This window comes from Cloeon dipterum, chromosome 3, assembly GCF_949628265.1.
Source record: "Cloeon dipterum chromosome 3, ieCloDipt1.1, whole genome shotgun sequence".
In the NCBI taxonomy this organism is placed as follows: Eukaryota; Metazoa; Arthropoda; class Insecta; order Ephemeroptera; family Baetidae; genus Cloeon; species Cloeon dipterum.
In genome coordinates this window covers 29440320-29461701 of record NC_088788.1, presented here as the reverse complement: position 1 = coordinate 29461701, position 21382 = coordinate 29440320, and the positions used below count along the sequence as shown (strand labels likewise).

The 21382-nt window shown below is 39.6% G+C and overlaps 1 protein-coding gene and 1 long non-coding RNA gene across 3 annotated transcripts in view; one reads left to right on the top strand and one right to left on the bottom strand.

Moving 5' to 3' along the window:
* Window positions 1–7063: 7063 nt before the first annotated feature.
* On the bottom strand, window positions 7064–8599 carry LOC135940356 (uncharacterized). The gene is made up of 3 exons (XR_010574841.1): window positions 8391–8599; window positions 8179–8334; window positions 7064–7573 (listed from the first exon to the last, which is right to left on the bottom strand). It is a non-coding gene; the product is annotated as an uncharacterized LOC135940356 (long non-coding RNA).
* Window positions 8600–12797: 4198 nt separating this feature from the next.
* The window catches only part of LOC135939406 (uncharacterized), a 72038-nt gene continuing 63453 nt past the window's right edge, over window positions 12798–21382 (top strand). For both annotated transcript variants that reach the window (XM_065483748.1, XM_065483749.1), the window contains exon 1: window positions 12798–13074. In XM_065483748.1, coding sequence (XP_065339820.1) covers window positions 12996–13074 — 79 coding nt within the window. In that variant the 5' untranslated portion in view covers window positions 12798–12995. The remainder of the gene's footprint in view (window positions 13075–21382) is intronic.

Sequence of the window (21382 nt, the reverse complement as noted above, 5' to 3'; positions counted from 1 at the left end):
TTGAAACATTCAGTAAATGCTTAAATTAGATGGAATTTGGTTCAAATACAGTATTTAATGAGACGGAATAATAATTAATGAATTTTTGGTGGTTAAGAGGTGATAAATAAACCTTGCAGGATCTTGAACAATTCTTCTCTTTAATAAGACAGTCACTTAGTAACTAAGTCTAACAGAATACAAGGACCTTTAAACAGAATTCATGATCGACTTTAGAATTAACAATTTAAGAGAATTGACTTGAGGAAAATTTAAAATTAGAAATGAATTTACCCGAATGAGCCGTGTCCTTCTCAATTAAACGCTCGGAACAATTACAGATGCGACTTGTTGGCTCGTGTGTCCGGCGAAAACTAATTTAAATTCAAAATCTTTCACTGTTGCATAAACGAATTTTTAAAACAATCATTAATAACAATACCCTAGACCAAAGACCAAAAGTGAAAAAGGAGTGGGAGCTCGGCTTCGCAACCACTACAAATTGTTTTTGGCATTCTAAGAAAAATACTACATACTTCGACCAAATTAGTATTCTTTGATTTCTGAAAACAATATGAAAACCATGGCTAGAATTGTCGAGGCATTGCTAGCAGTGTAAAGGCAATGGGCAATATTTTAGCATTTCGGGGATCCATTACTGCCCACCCAATGTAAGAGATGGCAAAAAACGGGTAATTTAGTGGCTCGAATTGCTCAACGGGCTGAGAGGCGCACCAGCGCCGACTCACCAGTTGCTGGTTTTTGCACCTTTCCAACGACTTTTAGTGACAAATGTCTTGTGTTTCAATCAAAGACTTTTGTGCAGGGAGGCGAAAATATGCCCACATCGATTCTTGAATCTCATGCATTGTTTTGACCTTCCAAAAAGCCATTGAACCATTGATTTTAGCAATGAAATAAGTTAGCAATTCGTTGCTTATATATTAATAGAAATTTCACATGCTACTGTAAACATTTTACCTGCTTTTGAGTATTGGTCTGTAAAGACTACAAAGAAAAGATAAGAGCAAAATGTCCATTAAATTTGGCCTTAACGCTCGATTAAAATGGTCCAAAGAAGGTGAACGAACAAAGCGTCTGCGGTTATAGCGGCCTGTCAAAAACAGGTGGTGTGCACCAATGAACCGGGTGTGGACGAACCCAATCTTCCCGCGCTTTTGAAGTGCACAAACGAAGTAATCAGGTCAGAGAACAAATTGGTTATTGCGGACGCTCCGTTGAACACTTTCGTGATCAAAACAGGTCCATTATTTTAACCTGCAGTCGGTGAAAGCGTGTGCCTAGAATAATTAACCTACGCCATTCTTTCGCTGCCTTGCTTGTAGGACCACAGGCAGCACATTATATCAACAGTATATATTTGCTAGTGGTGTATGAGCACATTACAGACACCAATAAATGCTATTAAAATACCAATATTTGCTTTCTTACGAAAAAAAATAAAAAATTTCGACCATCATGTATCCTGACTTGCAAATTGTGAAGTCGTGAAGGTATCGGAAACCTTTCACTTGTTTGATTTTTCGTATTAACCTTACTAGTCTTCATATGAGTGACCTCACTCTGAAAATAAAAGTGTTCGTAGAAACCCATTGATTTCTCCCCTGATCAACTCATACCCAGCCCAGATTAGTTTTTCATCCACTCTCCCTTCCTGAAAAATCAAAGATCATACAAGTAGAGGGCAGCAGGTTTGGCTCGTGAACGAGTGCTGTTAAGCGGTGCTTCCTCTTAATAACCTGAAGGAACTGCAAAGTCGCTTTCTGCTCTCGCAATTAGAGGATTAACTCTCATTTTGGACCGGCAGACAGGTAGGGCTTAGTAGGCTTAAAAGCAGCGGTGCGCCTGACAGATTTCGACTGATTCTAACAAGCAGACCACAAAGCACGATGCGCACTGCGTAATTACTCTGGCACCAGCATCACTCGCTTACTATAAGGGCTATTCCATATATTATTATTTGTTTAATTCTGGGTGAGTATAATTTAGTAGATCAAAAGATTAGGTGAAGGTAACTCTCCAATTAAAACATTCAAAAATAAGAATTTTCCTTTTTCCCTTAATTTATAGAGGAGGTAAAAACAAAGTCAAGTTAATCACCAGCCACGCATCAATAATTAACCAAAAAATTTATCTCAATTTGGCTTTCTAAAATTATTACGCAGAGCTTTTGTTTCTGAATAACATATGATGAAATGTATTTTATACCATTAAAGTCGAAAAAATAAATTAATTTTGATTGTGCATGCTGTGCCGCATAACAGGCATGCTCCACAAGTTGACTAAGATGCAACTGATATTTAATATTATGAAACCAGTAAAATGTAGTCAAGTATTTTTAAGCGGCAAAAAAGAAACTATTCTATATATACTACATATACATTCTAACATTTAGGCCTGTTTTAAATCCTATAAATAAAAAGAACATGTAGTCTTATGAACATGTATAATTAAATGTTTCAAGTGTCACTTAAAGTTGCCGTTGCTGCATGTGTTGAACGCTGTATTGTGTTACAATTATTAAGAATAAATAGATTTTAGAACAGTTTAAACAGTTATGTGTGATACAGTATTATATGTGACTAAAAGGTTAGTGAAAGCGGTGGAAATGGTCAGAGCCCCGATTTGTTATCCCAAACACTAGCACAAAACGCAAAGTTCAAGGGGCATGTCTCACCCAGATGAAGACTCGATTTCCAAATTAAGTGATTCTCTTTGAGGGGAATTTAAGCAGCGTCCCTGGCGAGCGTGTGGGCGAAAAAGGCACAACGCTTCCGTTTTGTATGAAGTCCTCAATGCCATTTTTGCCCAGCTGTCTCACAGCAATTTAAATTGCCCTTCGGCGCTGCAGAATAAACCACATTAAACGACGGCCGTGCATTTTGCGAGGGTTTAGCAGGAATGTGAATGTGTGCCGCCCTTTAAAGCACCCGGCCGGGCAAAGAGGGCTAGCCAGAAACTATGCGGAGAATTACAATTTAACACCGCGCGTCGGACTAAAATGGCCCGGCGGCAAGAGATGAAATAATAATAACAAAAGCCTGCCCGCACGCTTGGCCTGCCCCGGCCGCTCTCGTATGAAATATGCTCCATCATCTCTCCAGAGCTTTGGATTAATTTGATCGTTATGCGCCCGCATTAAATGAATAAGGGGGCGAATTTTTACTGCACTCTCCAACGGTCGTTCTCTCGCCGCCCGTAAAATGCGCGTGCCATTATTTATGGAAATATTTTAAGCCATGCGTTGTGAGCGGCGAGCATGCGTGACCAGGCAAATAAAAATTGCATTAAAAAAGTAATTATTTTCAGCATTCCCTGAATTTTATTGCATGTGTGATGCTTTTTTCAAGCTTTATTTCCCCTGAATCGTCGTTTGGTGATTTAGTACGAAGTTTATGCTTCATTTTCGGATAAAATACATAAACTTTTAATAATATTTTTAATTATAATATCTAACTATTAGAAGCATTCCTTATCAGAAGTATTGTACATTTGACTTGAAAAGACTCATTATTTCAGACGAATATTGTTGAAATGCTTTCAAGAAAATCTTATTAAAGACGTCTCAAACTTAAAATAGCAGCGTGGCGCTATTTTAACTTTTTAAGCTAATTTTGGAAGGCATATATAATTTAGCACAAGTGGTTTGCCAAACACTTGGAATCGGCTCAAGGAGATGTTTAAATTGGGACTCTTTTCCAAATTTGAATAATTTGCGTGCACCGTAGTACTTGTTCCAAGTTTGTAGTGGGCGAAATTCCGTGGCCAGAACTTGATGAACGGTCTGACTGAGTGAGAGCGAGAGGAAGAAATAGGCAATTTCGCATCTCAAGTGCCTTCATAAATAGCGAAAGTTCAAACATCTGACGCGTCGCACAGCGTGCTTAATTAGAAAGTTGGGCGGATGGGTCGGCGAGTGTTTTCGCCGTCGACGGATGACAACGCAGCGAAAGCAGCGAGCAAGCAACTAGCGAGACGGCTTGGAGCTTCTTCAGCGTGCAAATCGACTCTTGGGGGACGAAGCAGCAGGGATTGCTGATCAAATGGAGAGAGCAATAATTGAGCGGAAGCAAAAAAGGACCCAACGTTTCCGTTCAGGGGCTCGAAAGGAGAATCGCGGTGTTTTTTAACGCAGTTGATTTTTCTTTTAACTTCTTGGAGTTGAATCAATTTTTATTCGTATTTGATTTTTATGTGGTTAATTTGTTTTGTACTCACCAAAAATGAAAATAATATAAAAATTGAAATGGAGAGACATAATTTGCTCTTTAAGGTTGTCCACGAAAACAACATGATTTATGTCCTTTCAATAACAAAGGCTGATCGAGTCACGTATCTTTCGAGGGGAAATAATCAAAATAATATATATGATAAGTAAAACCATTATTTACAAAAATGAAAAATGTATTTTTTCACTATTATATAGACAGTGAAAAAAATAATAGTTATCACAATATACAATTAAAAGGAAATTAATAATTAAATTTAATGCCAAAAGCATATCTTCAGATCATATTTTCAAAAACTATATATATCTATATTTAAATTGAAACAAATTCGTAATAAAATATATTGGGATTATGAATTTGAGCGTTGCAGATCTCCATTCAAGGCTCTATTTCGCTGAGAATCGGTCGTCTCTCGCGAGATCAAAAAGCTAGGCTCTCACTCCATCTCCCTCCTTTCACGACTCACTTGGTTAATTTCGGCAGGGATTGAATAATGACGTAGTGCTGTCACTACACTCTCCCGGCTGTAATTACTCCATTACTCTTCCAGCCCTGATTTATTCAGCTTTTAAGGTGACTTCCCGACAAGAAATTGCTCCGCGCCGACCTCGCTCCGGGGACTGCTTGTGCATTAGTCAAATGAATTGTCAACCGGTTCGTACGTGCGGCGGTTCTGCGCGCCGACTTTTGAATTATTTGATCGCCCCACCGCGAATTTCACACTCGCTGACGTTTTCTAACCAGGGAGAGAATTAGTGCGCCCGTTTGCCTAAGTAAGCATCAAGACCGGCTGGGGTGAGAAGCAGGAAGTTGCAAAGTTATGGTTTATGGTCTGAAGATTTCTCACAGAAGGAATTTTGTTTGTTTGTTTGTGCATTTGGATAGGCTTAAGTGGGTGAGTGTAAATGCGCTGCTTGAAATTGCCAAAACTTTGCTTTTTTCCATTCTTGGATCTTATTTATAAATCAGCAGAATTATTTATCATGTTACCAATTGGCTCTAAATTAATTTCAAACAATGTTCCTGCAAAAGATTCGCAGATGAGATGGTTTAAATCAACAATCAAATGGCACAGAAGTTTAGTTGAACTAAAAAATTATACTTTAATGAAATGGAATTTTTCTTTGAGAGCATGGGGTTGAACACGAGTACTGGGAAGAAGTGGTGGAAGAAGAGGATTCGACCAGGGTTCCAGAAGGGAAAGATGTGGAGCGCCCAGCCGACGAGCAGCCACTCGCCGGCCGCCAGTTTCTTGTCAATCATTAATAATTACACTGAAATTTTAAAAGAGCAATTTTATGAACTGATTTCTACAAAGCAGCAACTCAATTTGTATAAATTGAAACAAATTACCACCTCTCAATCGAAAAATCTGTGGTAAATTTCAACTTATTTCTTGTGCACGCGTCTACTCCAGTGTCGAGCAGCACATGCCTAAACGCAATATGTCGTCGTTTTTCATTAGGAAAGTTTGCATCGCACTCGTTTTTACCGAGGGCCGAGGAAAAGACGGTTCCAACGGGTTAGTGCGCGCCTCCAATATAGCAGCCATGAATTCGCCCCCTCAGCGCAATCCCTGGCGTGCTCTCTCGTATTTCAAGCCAAAGAGGGTGCTGTAGCCTTTGTTTTTCTCAAGGTGGCAAACGAAATTACTGGAATGGTCGAGAGTGTTGCCGCTGGTGCGGCACTTTAGAGTTGTGTGTGCTTATTGCCGCGATGAAAAAAAGTTGAGATAACACCCTAACTGCTGCAAAGATTATATCGCGCCCGCGCCACGCCACCTTTTTGCGCTTTGAACGCGCTCGCTCGCTCGCTCACACGACCGCTGCTGCGAAATTGAGACTGGCTGAATTAACAGCTCGGAGAAGTTTTTGCTCTCTCAAGCTTGCCTCATGGGACATTTCTTCTAACTGGTACACTAACTCAATAACTTTTGTTGCACTTTTTCCTCTCATTAATTTCAGAACTAGGTCCCTGGACACATCCCTTGCTAGAGGGCGAGTGAGACTGAGACATGGTGGGACATCTGTGATTCGCTCTGTTGGGTTTTATTATATTATAAATGCGTCTAAAGAACATCGAAAATTTGTATCAAAGCTGTAGTAAACACAAAATTTATTGAATAATACATTTGCAACAATAACAGCTTTTAAAGCCGTATTTCATATATATAAAATTGTTAATAATTCACAAAGTCTCAAGAAAATCTTGTATCATTGATATTTTCAATTTATGAAATTAAGATTTTTGATTGATATGAACAAATTCATAGCTAAGTTTTGTTCGTGGAAATTGACGTATAAAAAGTAACGGCTTCAATGTTAAGAGAAAAATCTAGGTCAGAGGGCTGTTTCAATTTTTGGAATCATCCTTACTGATTGTAAGAGAAGGTCAGCAAATTGTAAATTATGACAGTGTGAATGTTGCTGCTGGTAAATATTAGTGTACGCGGTTCTTCTGTTTTTCCGATTGTTTGTCATTTTAGATTGGTTATAGTGTTTATGATTTATAAATAAAAAAACTGCACGAAGTCCTGAAATTAATATAAGAAGATTGCTACTCTGAAAAGTAATTAACTCACAATAAAGGCTGCTCTATTTGTCCAGAACGATGTTCCTTTACGCGGCAGCCTAAGCCGTAAATTTCAATGCCTCTCTGATAGCCAGTTTTATGACAGCAATATCTTAAATACCAAATACGACTAACCTATTTCATTGATAATAGCGATAATATGTTTTCATTCAAAAGATCTAAATTTTGCAATAAGTGGCTTTTACTAAAACCATTAAATTCAACAATTTATAAATATAATATATGCATACTGTATTCCTCTTGTTTGTTCTTTACATAAGAAATAATCGTCGTTCTCACTAGGTGTTCTGTACAATGTGTCTGGTCGGTTGTTTGGTGTCCACGATAAATTGTCGGCAGCGGCACGAGGTCATATTTTCACTTGAAAGCACGTCGTGCGAGCCATGATAAAACGCGAAATGGTGCGGGTGATCCGAGCAGCTCTCTTGCATGCGAAAGCAGAATGCGTGTCACTCGGCGAACAACCTTGCCATCAATCAAGCGGCATCTGAAGAAACAGTGATGAATGGATTTCGCCTCTCGGTGAAATATCACTCGAGGCAGCTTGGCGCATGCACTGCGCCGCCACACACACACAAACCCGCTCACACTGTAGTATGTTCATATGTGCACAACACAAAACAAATTCAGCCCTCGCTGGCCAAAAGCCGCAGCTTAATTGCTCACAAATTTCAGCCCTTTGTGCCGCCGAGCGAGGAGGAATTGTTGATGCCGACGAGGAACATGAAGTAGGAGACAGATATCTGCAGCAGCTGCAAGCAAATTAATTTCACGCATTGTAAGCAAGGGCCAAATAAAATAATACACTTTCTAGCAACTTAATTGGAACGTCTGTTTCAGGTTTTGCAGTAGTTTTCTTAACCATGCAGCATATCCTACGCTAACTGCGCTCAAATTCTCATTCCATTTAACGAGCCAATATACGGAGAAAATTACTTTTTATTGTTACGCAATGGTTTGTGTGAATTTGTGCCTAAAAATTAATACCTCTAAAAGACTGTCAACGCTTTACATGCTTTACATTTTACTGTTCACTTAAAGGATCATCTGAAAGGCTCTTTCATGCTGCTCATAAATGGGAACACGCGTTTATATCAGTTTTACAGACGTCTGTATGTGTTTGCGCTGCCATGTGTAAATATAAGCATCTTTGTGTTCCTGTCGCGAGAAATACACATATTTCCTCGTCATTTGACGAAATAGGAGCTGCTTCGGCTCTATTAGACGTGGGCGCGACAGATCGATACAGCGCTGGAGCACACACACACACACACAGACACACATTGCTCGCTGTACACATTTTGCTAAAGTTCTCGTGCACGCTCTCAAGCATCTTTTTCTTTTTTCATGTACCTACCGAGGCAAAAAACGGCAGAGATAGGAAATAGAAAGGCCCGACCTTCAAGTGAGAAGGTGCACCGCATCGAACCGTCATAATTTTTACAAAGAACTGGTTTTCCTCGTTCCACGTCCACCATGCCATTCCACCGCAGGCCACCTGAAGTTTTTTGCCCTGAGAGTTTGATGTACGAAAATCTTTTTGCCAAATTAAAAAATGAGCCATCTTACCTTTGAAGAAATTTCAGAGGAGAGTGCCGAAAGGGCTACAAATGCCAGGTTCAAAATCAAGATGCTTTGGAGGAGAGTAAGTTTAATATCTATATTTTGCTGATCTGCGGATGAAACATGAAATGCTAAGGTGCACTGGACGATGAGAAGAATGGTGGATTGAAGCAGAATTGCGTTTGAAAATATTCCATTGATTCCATCTATGTAACTGAAAATAAGATCCTTTTAAAAATGTGCAATTTCTTAATTTTTTAAAGACGTTTGAGAAGTCTTATCGTTGGCTCAAAAAACCTGCTAAAACAATTCTTTTGTAATTTTCTTTCTATTAAGTTGGTTGATTATTATTAATAAATCAACTTTTGATGTGGCTTTGCATTGACGTTAAGCGTTTGGCTTTTGTTGGAGGGCATTTGCGACAGTGTCAAAGATTACTTGATGGTTCGCAGGTGCATTTGGTGAGCGTATCGCAGAACGAGATTGACAGCGTCGTCGTAATGCTCGTCCATCAGTTCCAGGTAATGAGGGTGGTGCAGGATGAGCAGCACTTGGTGCAGGTGGTTCAGGAGGCAGATGGCAAAGTATGCCAGCGACATGTAGAAAAGAACAAAGCCGAGTGTGACAAGCGTCGTAGGCAAAATGCTTGCAGTCAGAAAGAAGTCGATTGCTCGTTTAGGCAGACTTGGCATTTTGCTGTGCAAGCCACTTCCTTCGACGAAAAACTGCTTCAGATGAGCGATCAGCCAAAGAAGAATAAATTGAACAAAAGACAGTGAGCAAAATGCTTGAGTTATTTTATTGAATGATTCGCAAGCACTTTGGTAATTTTTAAATCTTGACACTGCTATGATGGGAACCTGAAAATATTACAAATTTTGATTATTTTTTCATTTCCCTTATAGTGGTTAATATTAATGTGTTAATTATTAAAAAAATTGCAGCTTTACGTTACCCATACTGGCCCAAATGTTTCTTCTAACACCTCTTTGATTTTCATCTGTTTGCTCTGCACCGTGAAATATTTTTGAGCAACTCCAGCTTGTTGAAGTAAGATGACTAATATTTGCGTTACTTCTAAGAAGTTGGTAGGAGAAAAAATTACAGATATAATGGAAAGTACGGTCAAAGAAAAAGTTGTGAAAACGTAGGAGAGCTTTAAAAATATTTTTCAATTCCTGGTGTGTCTGGAAACCAATCGATCGTCTCTCCATAAATCCACACAGCCCAAGAGAAATTTTGACATTTTAAAAATCTTGTTGTTGGTGAGGTCTGTTTCTTCGAGAACTTCAATCATCTTTCCTGTTGAAATGGAACTAATAACTATTTTCGCAGCTAATATTTTGCTTGATCACTTTACCTTTTTGTTCAAGGGTTGACTGAGGAGTATCTTGCACTGACTGTAGATTGCATGTTTGAAAACGACTTATTTGATATGCGCCTTGCTGTCTCTTTCCGATGACGTCAATTGAATACACAAGTGAGTCTAATTACGCAATTATAATGTTTTGATGCACGTACTGGGGTATATACAATAATTATATGTATTTCAATTTGTTTGCCTGATCCGGGATACACCATATTTGCGATCAATATCTTAATTTTGTATTGTCGGTGACAACTGGAGCACAACCATTAATAGGTATTAATTGTTTATTATAACAAAGCGCTAGTAAAAAAATTATGATAACCAAGTATCTCAGATAGATATGAGTCCTGCTATAAACAAATGGGATCAAAGATGCTGTTTAAGAAGAACATTTTCTAATTAAATTCATGAGATTAATTTAACAGACGGACATAACTTTTGTGATAGATTCAATCACAATAGGCATTGTTTATCGCTGTGTTGGTTGTTGGAGCATGGTTGTTTAGTTTTTAACTGTGATGCAATACATGTGCACTGTGATTAAAGCTCACGTGCTGAACACAAGTGATATAATTCAGCGCAAACCAGCATCACACAGCGCTTTGTCTGTGGGGACGTCAAATTGGCGGATATCCTAATCAACCTAATAATCAAACACGCGCTGCAACTATCTAATTGTGAATGCGGCCCTCTGTGTGTATTATGAGCGCCTTGTGTCGCGATTCCTTGTTTCAATGAGGGCATTGCCTTCTCTTTGCGTGCGGCTTTTAACTCCAAACGCCTCCGATATTTTACGTCGATTTTTTTCTTTTACTAGAATGGCCAGGTCATGGATTAACCTGCCACCAGCACTCACGTACTGCAACAAGAGAGATTATGATTTAAAATTTTCAATACAAAAATTATTTATTATCTTTCGCCAGAAAATGTAGATAATAATACTCTCCGAATAGCTCTGAGTGACGAGAGTGACAGCCGTTGTCTTGATTGTGTTTGTAGGCAAATTTTGTCTGTCACCTTTCTTCCCTAAACTTAATAATTTTGTGTTAATATGTATTTTTCCAGTTATGCTATCGTTTTGTCTTAAAATTTGGTTCAAATTGTAATGGACTAAACAGCAATATATTTTAATCTTGGCTAGCTCATGTGGAATTATTCAAAATTCGATCACGGCCTACATCAGCGTAGCTAGCAATCAAATATTTACCTATTTGTGAGGCGGTAACTGATCAAAATGCCATTGTGCGCGGCAACAATCAAGAGTTCGCATCAAAGAGGGAATGTATGCAGATACGCCGTGTTCGGTTGGAACAGAGGGGGCGTGAGGGGCTATATTCATTAGCGATGGCCCTGATCGAATCCCCTCATGAATACTGACGCAGAGCAAATAGGAGTTGCGGACCAATGGATGCTGCTGACCACGCACACATACATTGTCGGTTCCAACGCACCGACTGTTTGTTTGATTATCCCAATTGCAATTGCGCCAATTTGCAGATTTTCACCGCTGTTTTTCGTCCGGCGGTGAAAAATAGGATAGCCCGGGCTTCATTTTACCTCAGTTCCGCCACATTTTTGTATTTTTCCTGAAAATGAAATATATAAATGTAACTTCATAATTTTTTTTGCTTGTTTTTATTTCAATTTGAAGTCAGTTATATACTGTAAAATTTTCGTTGGTGTGAGAGTACATTAAATAAAACAAACAAATTTTAATGAAAATTCTATTAGTTTTTTCTACCGGCAAATTGTTGTATCGAGGCAATATAACAGTCAACATACGAGTTGGGCAGATGGCATTAAAATAGTGTGCAGTTAATTTCATAAATGAATCAAGTTCTTTGAACAAAAATGGTCTAGTCCTAATATGTATGAAGAGCGCTCAAGATAGAGCTCATTCGATACAAGAATGTTCGCCTCTTTTTTGCCTTTTTTTTGTTCTTTGCCGAGTGCGCGAATCGGCGATGGAGCGGGCAATATCATCTCGCTGAGTGCTGGTTGGCTGTCATGCTCACATTCTGGTTACTTTGTTTGCTGACGACGAGCGAGAGCTGATGCGGGGGATGATATTAAAAATCGACGTCCTACGATTCATTACATCCATTGTTCACTTCTCATCCCTCAAAGCGGCAAAAAAATCTCTCGCTGCATGAAACCAGCGGCATTTTTTATATTGTTCGCTCTCTGAACAGCAGCAGCGGACAAAAGGGGTTTTCATTCATTCGCAGAGTGGACGGCTGAAAAATCACCGCTAGCTGCTTTCCCAAATGAACCTGCCACTTTTTCAGCCGGATCGCTGCATTTCTGAGGCACTCGCGCGGATGATCATTCGCTGGCGATAACGTAATTTGAAGAATACTCGCTCTGATTTTAATCTCACCGATTTTGCCTTCTGCGTCTGCGAACGCCCAGCATTTTCCACTATTTATTTACAACTGAATGGAGTCGAGAGGACACACTTGAATGCGTTTTAAACCGTTCGTGTGTTCGTCTTCCGGTCCATTCCGATGAATGCGGCACCTCTTTACCAGAAAATTTTCTTTATCCATCAGAATCATGGCTAAATGGAAGATGGAATTCTAATTAACTCAGCAAACTGATCATCTCAACAGGATAGGAAACACGCAAGGAAATTAAAAATAAAATAGTAAAATTGCACCCTTACAGGTCAGATTTGCGGCTTTAATAATAAATGAGGAAGTGGGCATAGTAATGTTTGATAGAAATAGAATCTGGTTTCACAGGGGGTTTCCAGTCAATATTAAAGGCTGCGCCATCATCAGTTTTTTCAATATTTTAAACCCAATATAAAATTGCAAATTAACCAGAAAAATTGTCAAATATTTTATAATCACCTGATTTGTCTCTGTTTTACAGTCAGTTGCCACTACTTTGTAATATTTGCAGTTAGAAGAAGGGTAAAGCCAACCTGAAATTTTGTTGTTGTGCAGCGCCGTGTCGTTCTGAAGTGTTGAGTGTTGCAGCGCGTGCGCCTGGCATATGCATGTAGCCTTTCTCTGTGCCAGCGCTCGCTCGCTTGTGCTTCCACACAGATTCGCCCCCTCACGCTGCAAGCGGACGCCAGTGCTTTACGGTGCCTTGTCGCGAGCACGAGCAGCGCCGCAGCCGGATGGCCTCATCGAGTCTATAGAGCTAATCGAGCCGAAGTCGCTGCATATCAGTCGAGGACCGTTCGGACCATTGACCATATTGAACTGACCGCAAAAAGTGGTGTGGCCACCATGGCTGGCGTCAAATTTGGCGTGGCTTGTTTGTTTTTGTTGCTCGTGTGTTCTGTGCGGCCGGGAGCTTCCAGAAAAGGTGAGTCTGTGGTGACCATTCAATATTGTCAACCCTTGACGCATATTATTTAACTATGTTTATATAAACTATTTTTTTATTCATTTCCTCGATTTTTGGATCAAGCAAATTAAAAATTTTCCTGTAAAATAATTAAAACGCATTTGAAGATTCGAACCATTAATTGGTTATTTATTAGGTTTCTTAAATGTCTTTAAACAATTGCCATCACCTGGTTTTAAATTATTTCAATCAATATCTAATTTTGTTCAAGGATTTGCCAAGTAGTATAAAATCTGTTCAATTTTGAGAGATGAATATCTAAAAATTAAAATTCTAGAAAATCACCATTGGGAAATTATAAAGCAGTTCCATTCGTTTCGACACTTCTTCACAGTCCGAAATCGATTTTTCCGAAGCGAAAGTAGCCCTCTCTATCGATTTGAGCTCATTTGGGAATAGTAATTCACACTGGAAAATTGATTTAAAAAAATTCCCAGCTTATGCGATTTTCGATTTAAAAGCCCCAAAGGGCTGTAAATTTGGAGGGTGGATAAAAGAGGGAGGCGGCGCGGCGGTAAAAAATTACTGCAGCACCAAAGAGGGCTGAAGCGTTTGTTGCGGGAGAGTAACAAGGGGCAAACACGCAATCACGCGGCTGCATCTTTTGTAATATTAATTGGCTCCCGCCTCTCTCCTTCAGCTGGACTGCTAATTAAAAAAGTTTGCCGCAGCTCGCTGTTTCGTTTTTAATTTCGCTTCTCTGACCTAACTTTTTGATGAGCTGCCATTCAAGAGAGCTTAAATGACTCGATTCTTTCGATCTCGCCACTGCGCGACTGCTGAATGAAAAACAAACCGCTCGATTTCGCGATTCGGAAAGACTCTCGAATATTAATCCAATTAGACTGCGCTGAGATTCAATAATCCTGAATTTGCTTTATAAGCGAGTGGAGCACAAAACCAGCTGACGAAAAAGGATGTTAAATCCGCACCACCGATCTAAGGATCTCAACTGACTATTACACTGCACTGCCGGTTCTCAAACATAATTGAGTGTATCTTTTATGCTTATGAGAAAATTAACTATTTTACTCTTTTAACGAACTGGTTTTTAAATTTCAACTGGGATCAAGAAGGCAATCCATTGTTTTGTAGCGTTCTTTCTCGTCAGTGATCTTGAACTGATCAAACTTCCCATCCACAGTTTCTTTATGATTAAGAAACATATTGAGTAGGACTTAATCCCTATTTAAGAGTGAAATATTAATTCTATCATTTGATCTGATATATTTAATTTTCGTCCCAAAATCAATGCCATTGCATGAAAGGAGACTTGCAATGGACCAATGACATTTTGTATTATTGGCAGAGTCTACGAGAGTTTTTATTTGAATACAAATTTACATAATTAACCAGAGATCGGCCATTTACGTGGTGTGCCGTCTGTGTGTTCGTTCATTACTCTTCTCTTCGCCGCATCAATATGCTGATCTGGCCGTCGTCGCTTGTATGTTCTGTTTCGCATTTGCCAAATTTGATTGCTCACTCATGCGCGAGTGCAGGTTGTTAACTTAATGAATGCGGCTCGTCCAGATTAATTAGCGCCCGCCGATCTAGTTGCCGCCGGAAAGATGGACTACGAATGTTGGCTGCTGCTGCTGCTGCCGCCGCCTACGCTTGAATAATTTGCGTGCATAATTCAACGACCCCAGCAGAGTGAGTTCAAAGTGGCGGGGGTGGAGTGGCATCTCTTCAACTTTGGGTAAACTATTTTCTAGCTGGCGAATTCTTGAGTGGAGGAATTTCATTTGCAGCCTTAAATTACGCCGCTCGCGATGCCTCCCGAGTTTGCATTTTTATTATACATACAAAGACGTGGAGCCGCGCGTCCCAAACATAGTTATCTCGCAGCTTTACGGCTCTCCGCCCCGGTTGCATTCCCTGCCGTGTTGCACTATGTTTGTTCAATTGCTTTATATGTACGAGAATACCTAAGCACAGTAGACTTTCTCATTAACTTTGCCCTCCGTGGCTGCATGTTGATGAAGACATTAAAATCTTGATCGTTGTTGATATCGTGGTGCCCTTTATTAACTTTTACCTAGTTGCCTTGGCTAATTTTCAGTCAGCGGATTAATATTAACCAACGACCCCATCAGAGAAAATTGGATAATCACCAAGTTCAAATTAAGATTCATCAGCCGCCCTTGTTTACTTTCAGCTAGCTAACTTTCCATTTGAGAAGCTTTTGACGCGATTTCCAAGTTTCTATTCATGCTACCACATCAAACTAACGAACTAAATGAGAATTATTTGTCTTGCATTCCAAAGTAGGCAAGCAGGAGGAAAAGACACTTCTCATGATATGCTTCAAAATATGTGAGAAGATTGTGAAATTGCTTAAGAAATTTAAAGCGATTCAATCTTAAAAATTTAAAAACCTTTTGATAAATATTAATTTATAAGAAAACCAAGAAAAATATTTCAATGACTCTCTTATGTTAACTTATATTAATGTATCCATGCAGATTTGACAGCTTAAAGCGAACAATAGAAGAGAAAAATATAATCACGCGTTTTTTTACTGGACAGCCACAGTTAAGGCCCCTTAAGGCCTCATCAGCAGTTCCTGTAAAACAAAATTACAGCGTCAGTTACAGGAAAATTTAAATCACTGGCCGTTGAATACGATTGACTGTACTAAATGCAGAGCACGATCTGAACGAGACGGAATAGGGACAACTTCTCGTGAAATCTTGTCACTCGTCCTCTTTCTATTTAATTCAAATCAATATTGAAAAATGTGAGCAGAAAATTTGTAAAACACTAATAGTGTGAATCAGACAAGAAAAATAAGGATATTAAAATCCACTGCTCTATTTTTTTGGCCGCTTGAGTTATAGGAATAGTTTTCCTATCACAGTTAAGGAAATTCAATTAAGTTTAGATTCAAATGTAATTTTACTCCGGATCAACAGAAGTGCACCATAAGTTTATCATAGAATTTTTATAATACATAAATTTCTATTCATTAGAGCAGATAATGATACAAATATTTCATTTTTTATATCCATATTTGCTTAAGGTGATAATTGCAAAAATTGAAAGCAGTATTTTTTTATTACCTTGTTAATGTCAAACCCAAGTAGAATATATTATTTTTACTATCCAAATTATTCAAATTGCAACAAATTAAACAAGAAGTATTCACTGCATTTTAATTTATATCTAAATTACATTAAATTCGACAAAATGAAGCTGAGTTTGTAGCTCTGAATGAGATCTGCACTCTGCATCGTCGTTTACAGAAATATCTTCGTTTCTCTTTCTTTTGTCAGTCATTGATCCAAATTTTCAGCCAGAATAGCGTGAACGGTGAACAGCGTTTTGACACCGGGAAACAAAGAGGTGGTATCGCATTCGACACGCTGTTGGCGCTCACTTTTCCTTCCTCGTGGCTAAGCAAGCTGGCCAGCAGGGGTGAGAGCAGAAAAGTGGCAAAAGTTGGCAGCCGGGCACAGATTTCGGGGCGAGAGCAGAGCCGCACAGTCCTTTGTGTGGCGGACAGCAAATCAAACACTAATGAGAGCCAGCCGGCAGGCAGGCAACGCCGCCATTACTCTCGCCGGCCGGCCCAGGGTAGCCAGCAAGCACAAAGCAAACAACACCCCTTTACACATGCACCCCATAACCATAAAGGCACCCGCCTGGCAATTATTTATTGCGGGATAAACAATAATAAAGCGTGAGGCCACATCTCGCGGCGAGTGCAAATTAAATCTCCATTGTGTAGTGTGCCCGCTGATTTTATGGCCTTGCGCGATTCTCGCACCCCAAGCTTGTGTATCCCTGTGCGAGCTGTTGTTGTTTGCGAACATATTTGTTCCGTGTCGTGTTTCCGTCCGCCAAATGCAAACCCACGCGAGTAATTTAGCACGCTGCTGTGATTTAATGACGCGAGAGATGTGTGATTTTTAATTAAAAGAGATGTTACTTTTAGTGCCGTTCCTACACCCTCCATTTATCTTTCTAGCTCATGCACCCGACCATTTCATGTTTTTTTCAATCTGTGCTGAGACATCCGTCTTTTAGCAAAGTGATATGTAGATTATTAACAATCTTTTATTCCATTCTTCATTGGACCCCATCAAAAGATAATGAAAAATTCCACTAAAAAGCCGGTGTAATATTCATTTTTTCTTTAAAAATGTGATTTTGGCCCATGGATCCGCATCTGAGCCCGAGGGCTTCGAGTGTTCACCGATTTTCTTAAAAAAAATTAACGCTGTTCCGAATTGTAACCACTATGCCTATCGTCTGTATACGGAATATTTCATATTGGAACATGTGTCACCCGACATTTTCAGCTACACAAGTCTTCCAAAATTAGGCTGTTCTGAAAAATTTAAAGTAACCATCAGATTGAAATTCTTCATCAAAATCCTAGACATCATCATCAGACTGATTGAAATCGAAATCCCACTTTTGTGCCTTCGAATTTTTTCCTTGGGCTCTATCCTGGAAAAAAGAAATTTGGGGTTTCTTCTCCCAAAGTTTAAGTCACCGTTTGAATCATTCATAGCAAACCTTGTACTCCCGAATTATCAGAAAGAGCTGCAACAGCACTGGACGTTGAATAATGGGACGCGCTGTAAAAATATCAAAAATCCTCTGTTACTGCAATAAAGCAATCTAAATTAGGGAATTTCCCACACAAATCTCCAGATTAAAAACCAACACAAGTTAATATATGCAGATAATTTTATAAAATTTAAATTAATGAATGGGCCAACTATGTCAGTCTCTTTCAGGCTAAACATTGTTTTCGAATTTTTGCATCTGGAACGTCAATTATTATTATTTCATTTATTAGACACCATCGGTGTACTACTCGATTACAATTTTTATTTTTATTTTTTATAACAAGATGCTTGTTATAATGTTAAAGGTTTTTTGACTTAGTCGAGTAAATGATACTATACTACTAAGCAAAGAATCAATATAAATACATTTACAATTAATTAACAGTTGAACAGACATTTAGAGGATTTTATCGATTGCAATTTAATATTTAAATAAATCATCACGTTTAATTTGCATTTTTAGTTATTGCGTTGCTAGTGACTTGTTTTGTGTCAAGGAACTCAAAAGCATAAAGTCAAGACGCCCACAAAACCTCATATCGGATATTTATTCGCCTTCAAATTTCCTTTATAGCATCTTCAAAGGACTTACAGACTCATAAGTCAAGTTTATGCGAATTCTCAGTGTAAAAATTAGGAAAGGGGGTTCCTAACTCGAAAATGAAGCGATAAACGTGCTAACAGAGACGCTCCGGGGAGAGCAGTGGGTATGACGCGGAAAAAGTTAGCAGACGGAAATTATGCGAAAAATATTAAATTTTCGACGCTACATGAAATTCTTGGCGAATACCTGGCACACACTTGAGCGCGAAGATTAAAAGTAGGGGCTGCGAGAAAGATGGTGTAATTTACGACAAGGGGGAGCGGTGGTTTAAAACAGCCATGCTTCAAAGAGCCGCTTCCGCCCTTCAGCATTTGCGAAAGAGAAAGCGAAAGAGAGAGAGGCACTAGCGAATTCCTTTGTAAAGTTGGCACTGGCAAAAAGTTTGAATTAGAAAAAACAATCAAAATGGGAACAGGCAGAGAGGCGAGATGAGTGGATTTATAAAACGGAATGTGCAAGTTAAGGTTTATGATCCTACCAAATTTTTTAATGTCGCTCTTTTGTGGTGACTATTATTTTCAACGTAAAGAACAAGCAAGATAAATCTGTAGAAAACGGCATTTTTAGTAACAATTTTGGCGATTGAATTTCAACGAAGTGACAGAATATGAGGACAAAACCATTTCCTTAATTTTGATTTAGGGACAATTGAGCAACGAATCACATAATCTGAAGCCATGAATCAGACCGAATATCTGATTAAATGTGTTATATAGATTCTATCATTATTATCTACTCTGGTGAGAAAGAATCAAAGATGGGCTGATATATTTGTAACGACGCGTGAACTAGGTACCTCAGCTTCACTCGACTCTGCCTAAATTAAGTAGTATATGAAGCTTCTACGAACGGGCAAACTTCCAGCCGTATTTTTAAATGTGCAAGCTCAGTCGTCGGTGTTTGTGCTGAGCCAGAACAGGATTATTCTGCTGCTGCTGCCGGGTGCGAGAGTGCAAAAACGCCGCCCTTGCCGCCACATTTGCATACATTCACGTATTTATGGGCGCGAGAATAATACACCGGAATGACTTCCCGGCCCTTTTGAATGGCCTTTTTCCCTATTCTTGGACCAAATGCTCCAATTTTCCTTCTACCACGACGTCGCCACAGACTATATAGCTTCGCAATTTCTTCGCGTTTTATTTCAAGTTAAGCGTGCGTTAGTCAACTCCTTTATTAAATTTCCGACCCACTTGCTCACAGAATAGTCTGTTACAATGCTTTATGAGGACAATTTTTATACCAAAACTGTGCTGCCGCACACATACATTTTCCTGTGTTTCCTAAAATATCCCGATCCAGAAGCTATGTCTTTTATCTTTACACGGCAACTAAAAACGTTATATTCAATCAATCTCAACCCTATTTTAAAATCGATCTAAAAGTGGCAAGGCGCTAACTTGATTGAGCTTTGAATTAACAATTTCAGATTTTATTTCCCATCGATTGCACTGCAAGGCGTTAGGACTGCGGACAAATTGACCCAGCAATCTTGACAGTGATTTCTTGCACACATTTCAACCGTTTGTGCTCACTCCTTTCTAATCGAAATTCTCCGCTAAGCCTTTCATTCTGGCCACGCTGGCTACTTTTTGCGGAGTAAGTGGCCTGTCCACACACAAGCGCTAAAGGACGTGTTTCCGCCGTCCAAAGCCCGTACGAGAGAGAGTGCCGTGTTTGAAAAGTTTATTTTATGCCACAGAACAGAAGCGGCAAAAACGGCCAGCAAGCAAAGTGGGCGAAACAAGGAATGACACACGGGCGCGGTCGTCTCTTACCAAATAGTTGACAGAAGAATGTGATTGTGTGTTTTTCAATGGGGGAGCCAGTCTATCCGCCCGGGCCGCAGACACCGCAACCCTTTGGCTGCTGCGAGCGAGGGTGCAAGGGCTAACAAGCGACTGAAAAATCTTTTGTTGCACGACCAAGAGTTGGCTGTCTTTGGCAGTTCTTTTTGCTCCACTGACTGCATTGTGTGTGATTGGAACGGCGACGGGCTATGCTGCAGACCCAGAAATCCAATTTTTCGTGAGCCTGTATTTTATTGTTACATTTCCAGAGAGAGCCGGCTGCACGTCAATCACAACCCTTTGCACCCGGCAGCCGCAATTATTTGCAAAAACCGCAATTTTTGCAACACCAGGACTGTGTGTATTCCCTGTATTTTTTACGCTGCGTGTTTGTTCACTAGCCGACGTCAGAGACGGGGATGTGAAAAACGGTCAAATTCCAGCTGTTTTCTGTGGAGTTTCAGCAAGTTAGCACATTGGTGAAAGGTTATTACATTTTTCGGGTAGCTTCACACAGAACATTATCGATTACTTTGTAACTTGATATTGCTTGCTAATTAACAAAGCAAATTTTCGCCTATTTAGTAATAATTTATGCTGGCAGAAGAGACACTATAAAAATTGACTCGGACAAAAACAGCAACGAAATCGAAACAGTTCAAAATGCTGATCGATTCTCTTTGACATAGCAGTGTGATCCATTATTCTATCACTTCCCTTAGGAGGGCGGACTTACTTTTTGCTACGAGCTGGGTAATTAAATTTAGTCAAAATGGTGCCAACAAAAGCGCGGTGGGCAAAGTTTGTTTTCGCTCGCATGTGTACACACCGGATTTTAACGTAATTAGAAGCGCGAGCTCAGAAAAGTTTTACAACCTGAAACATAATTTGTGATAATTCGGGATTGTTTATTTTCGACTAATTTCGTTACTCGAATGGCGCCGGCTTCAGGCGAAATTTATTGTTTCTAATGAGAGGAAAGTTTGGCCGTCGAGGGAAAAAGAGTTACTGGAACTTTTCCAATTGCCGCTCGGGAGGAGAGAAACGGGCGTGTGTATTTGCGAAGCTGAATGCGTGAAAATACATACAACTCTTTTTGCTGCCTTTTCACTCGCGCTGCCAGCCAGGGAAAATGTCGCAGTGTGGCAAAAAAATTGCATTTTGCGCCCGCAGCAGCAGCCAACCCTACCCAGTTGTGTGTATATTTATCATTTTACACGAGCAAACCGAAGAGTCGGTAATTGAGGCAATCAGTCTTCCCTCAAAAGTTTTTGCTGCCGCTTAATTTA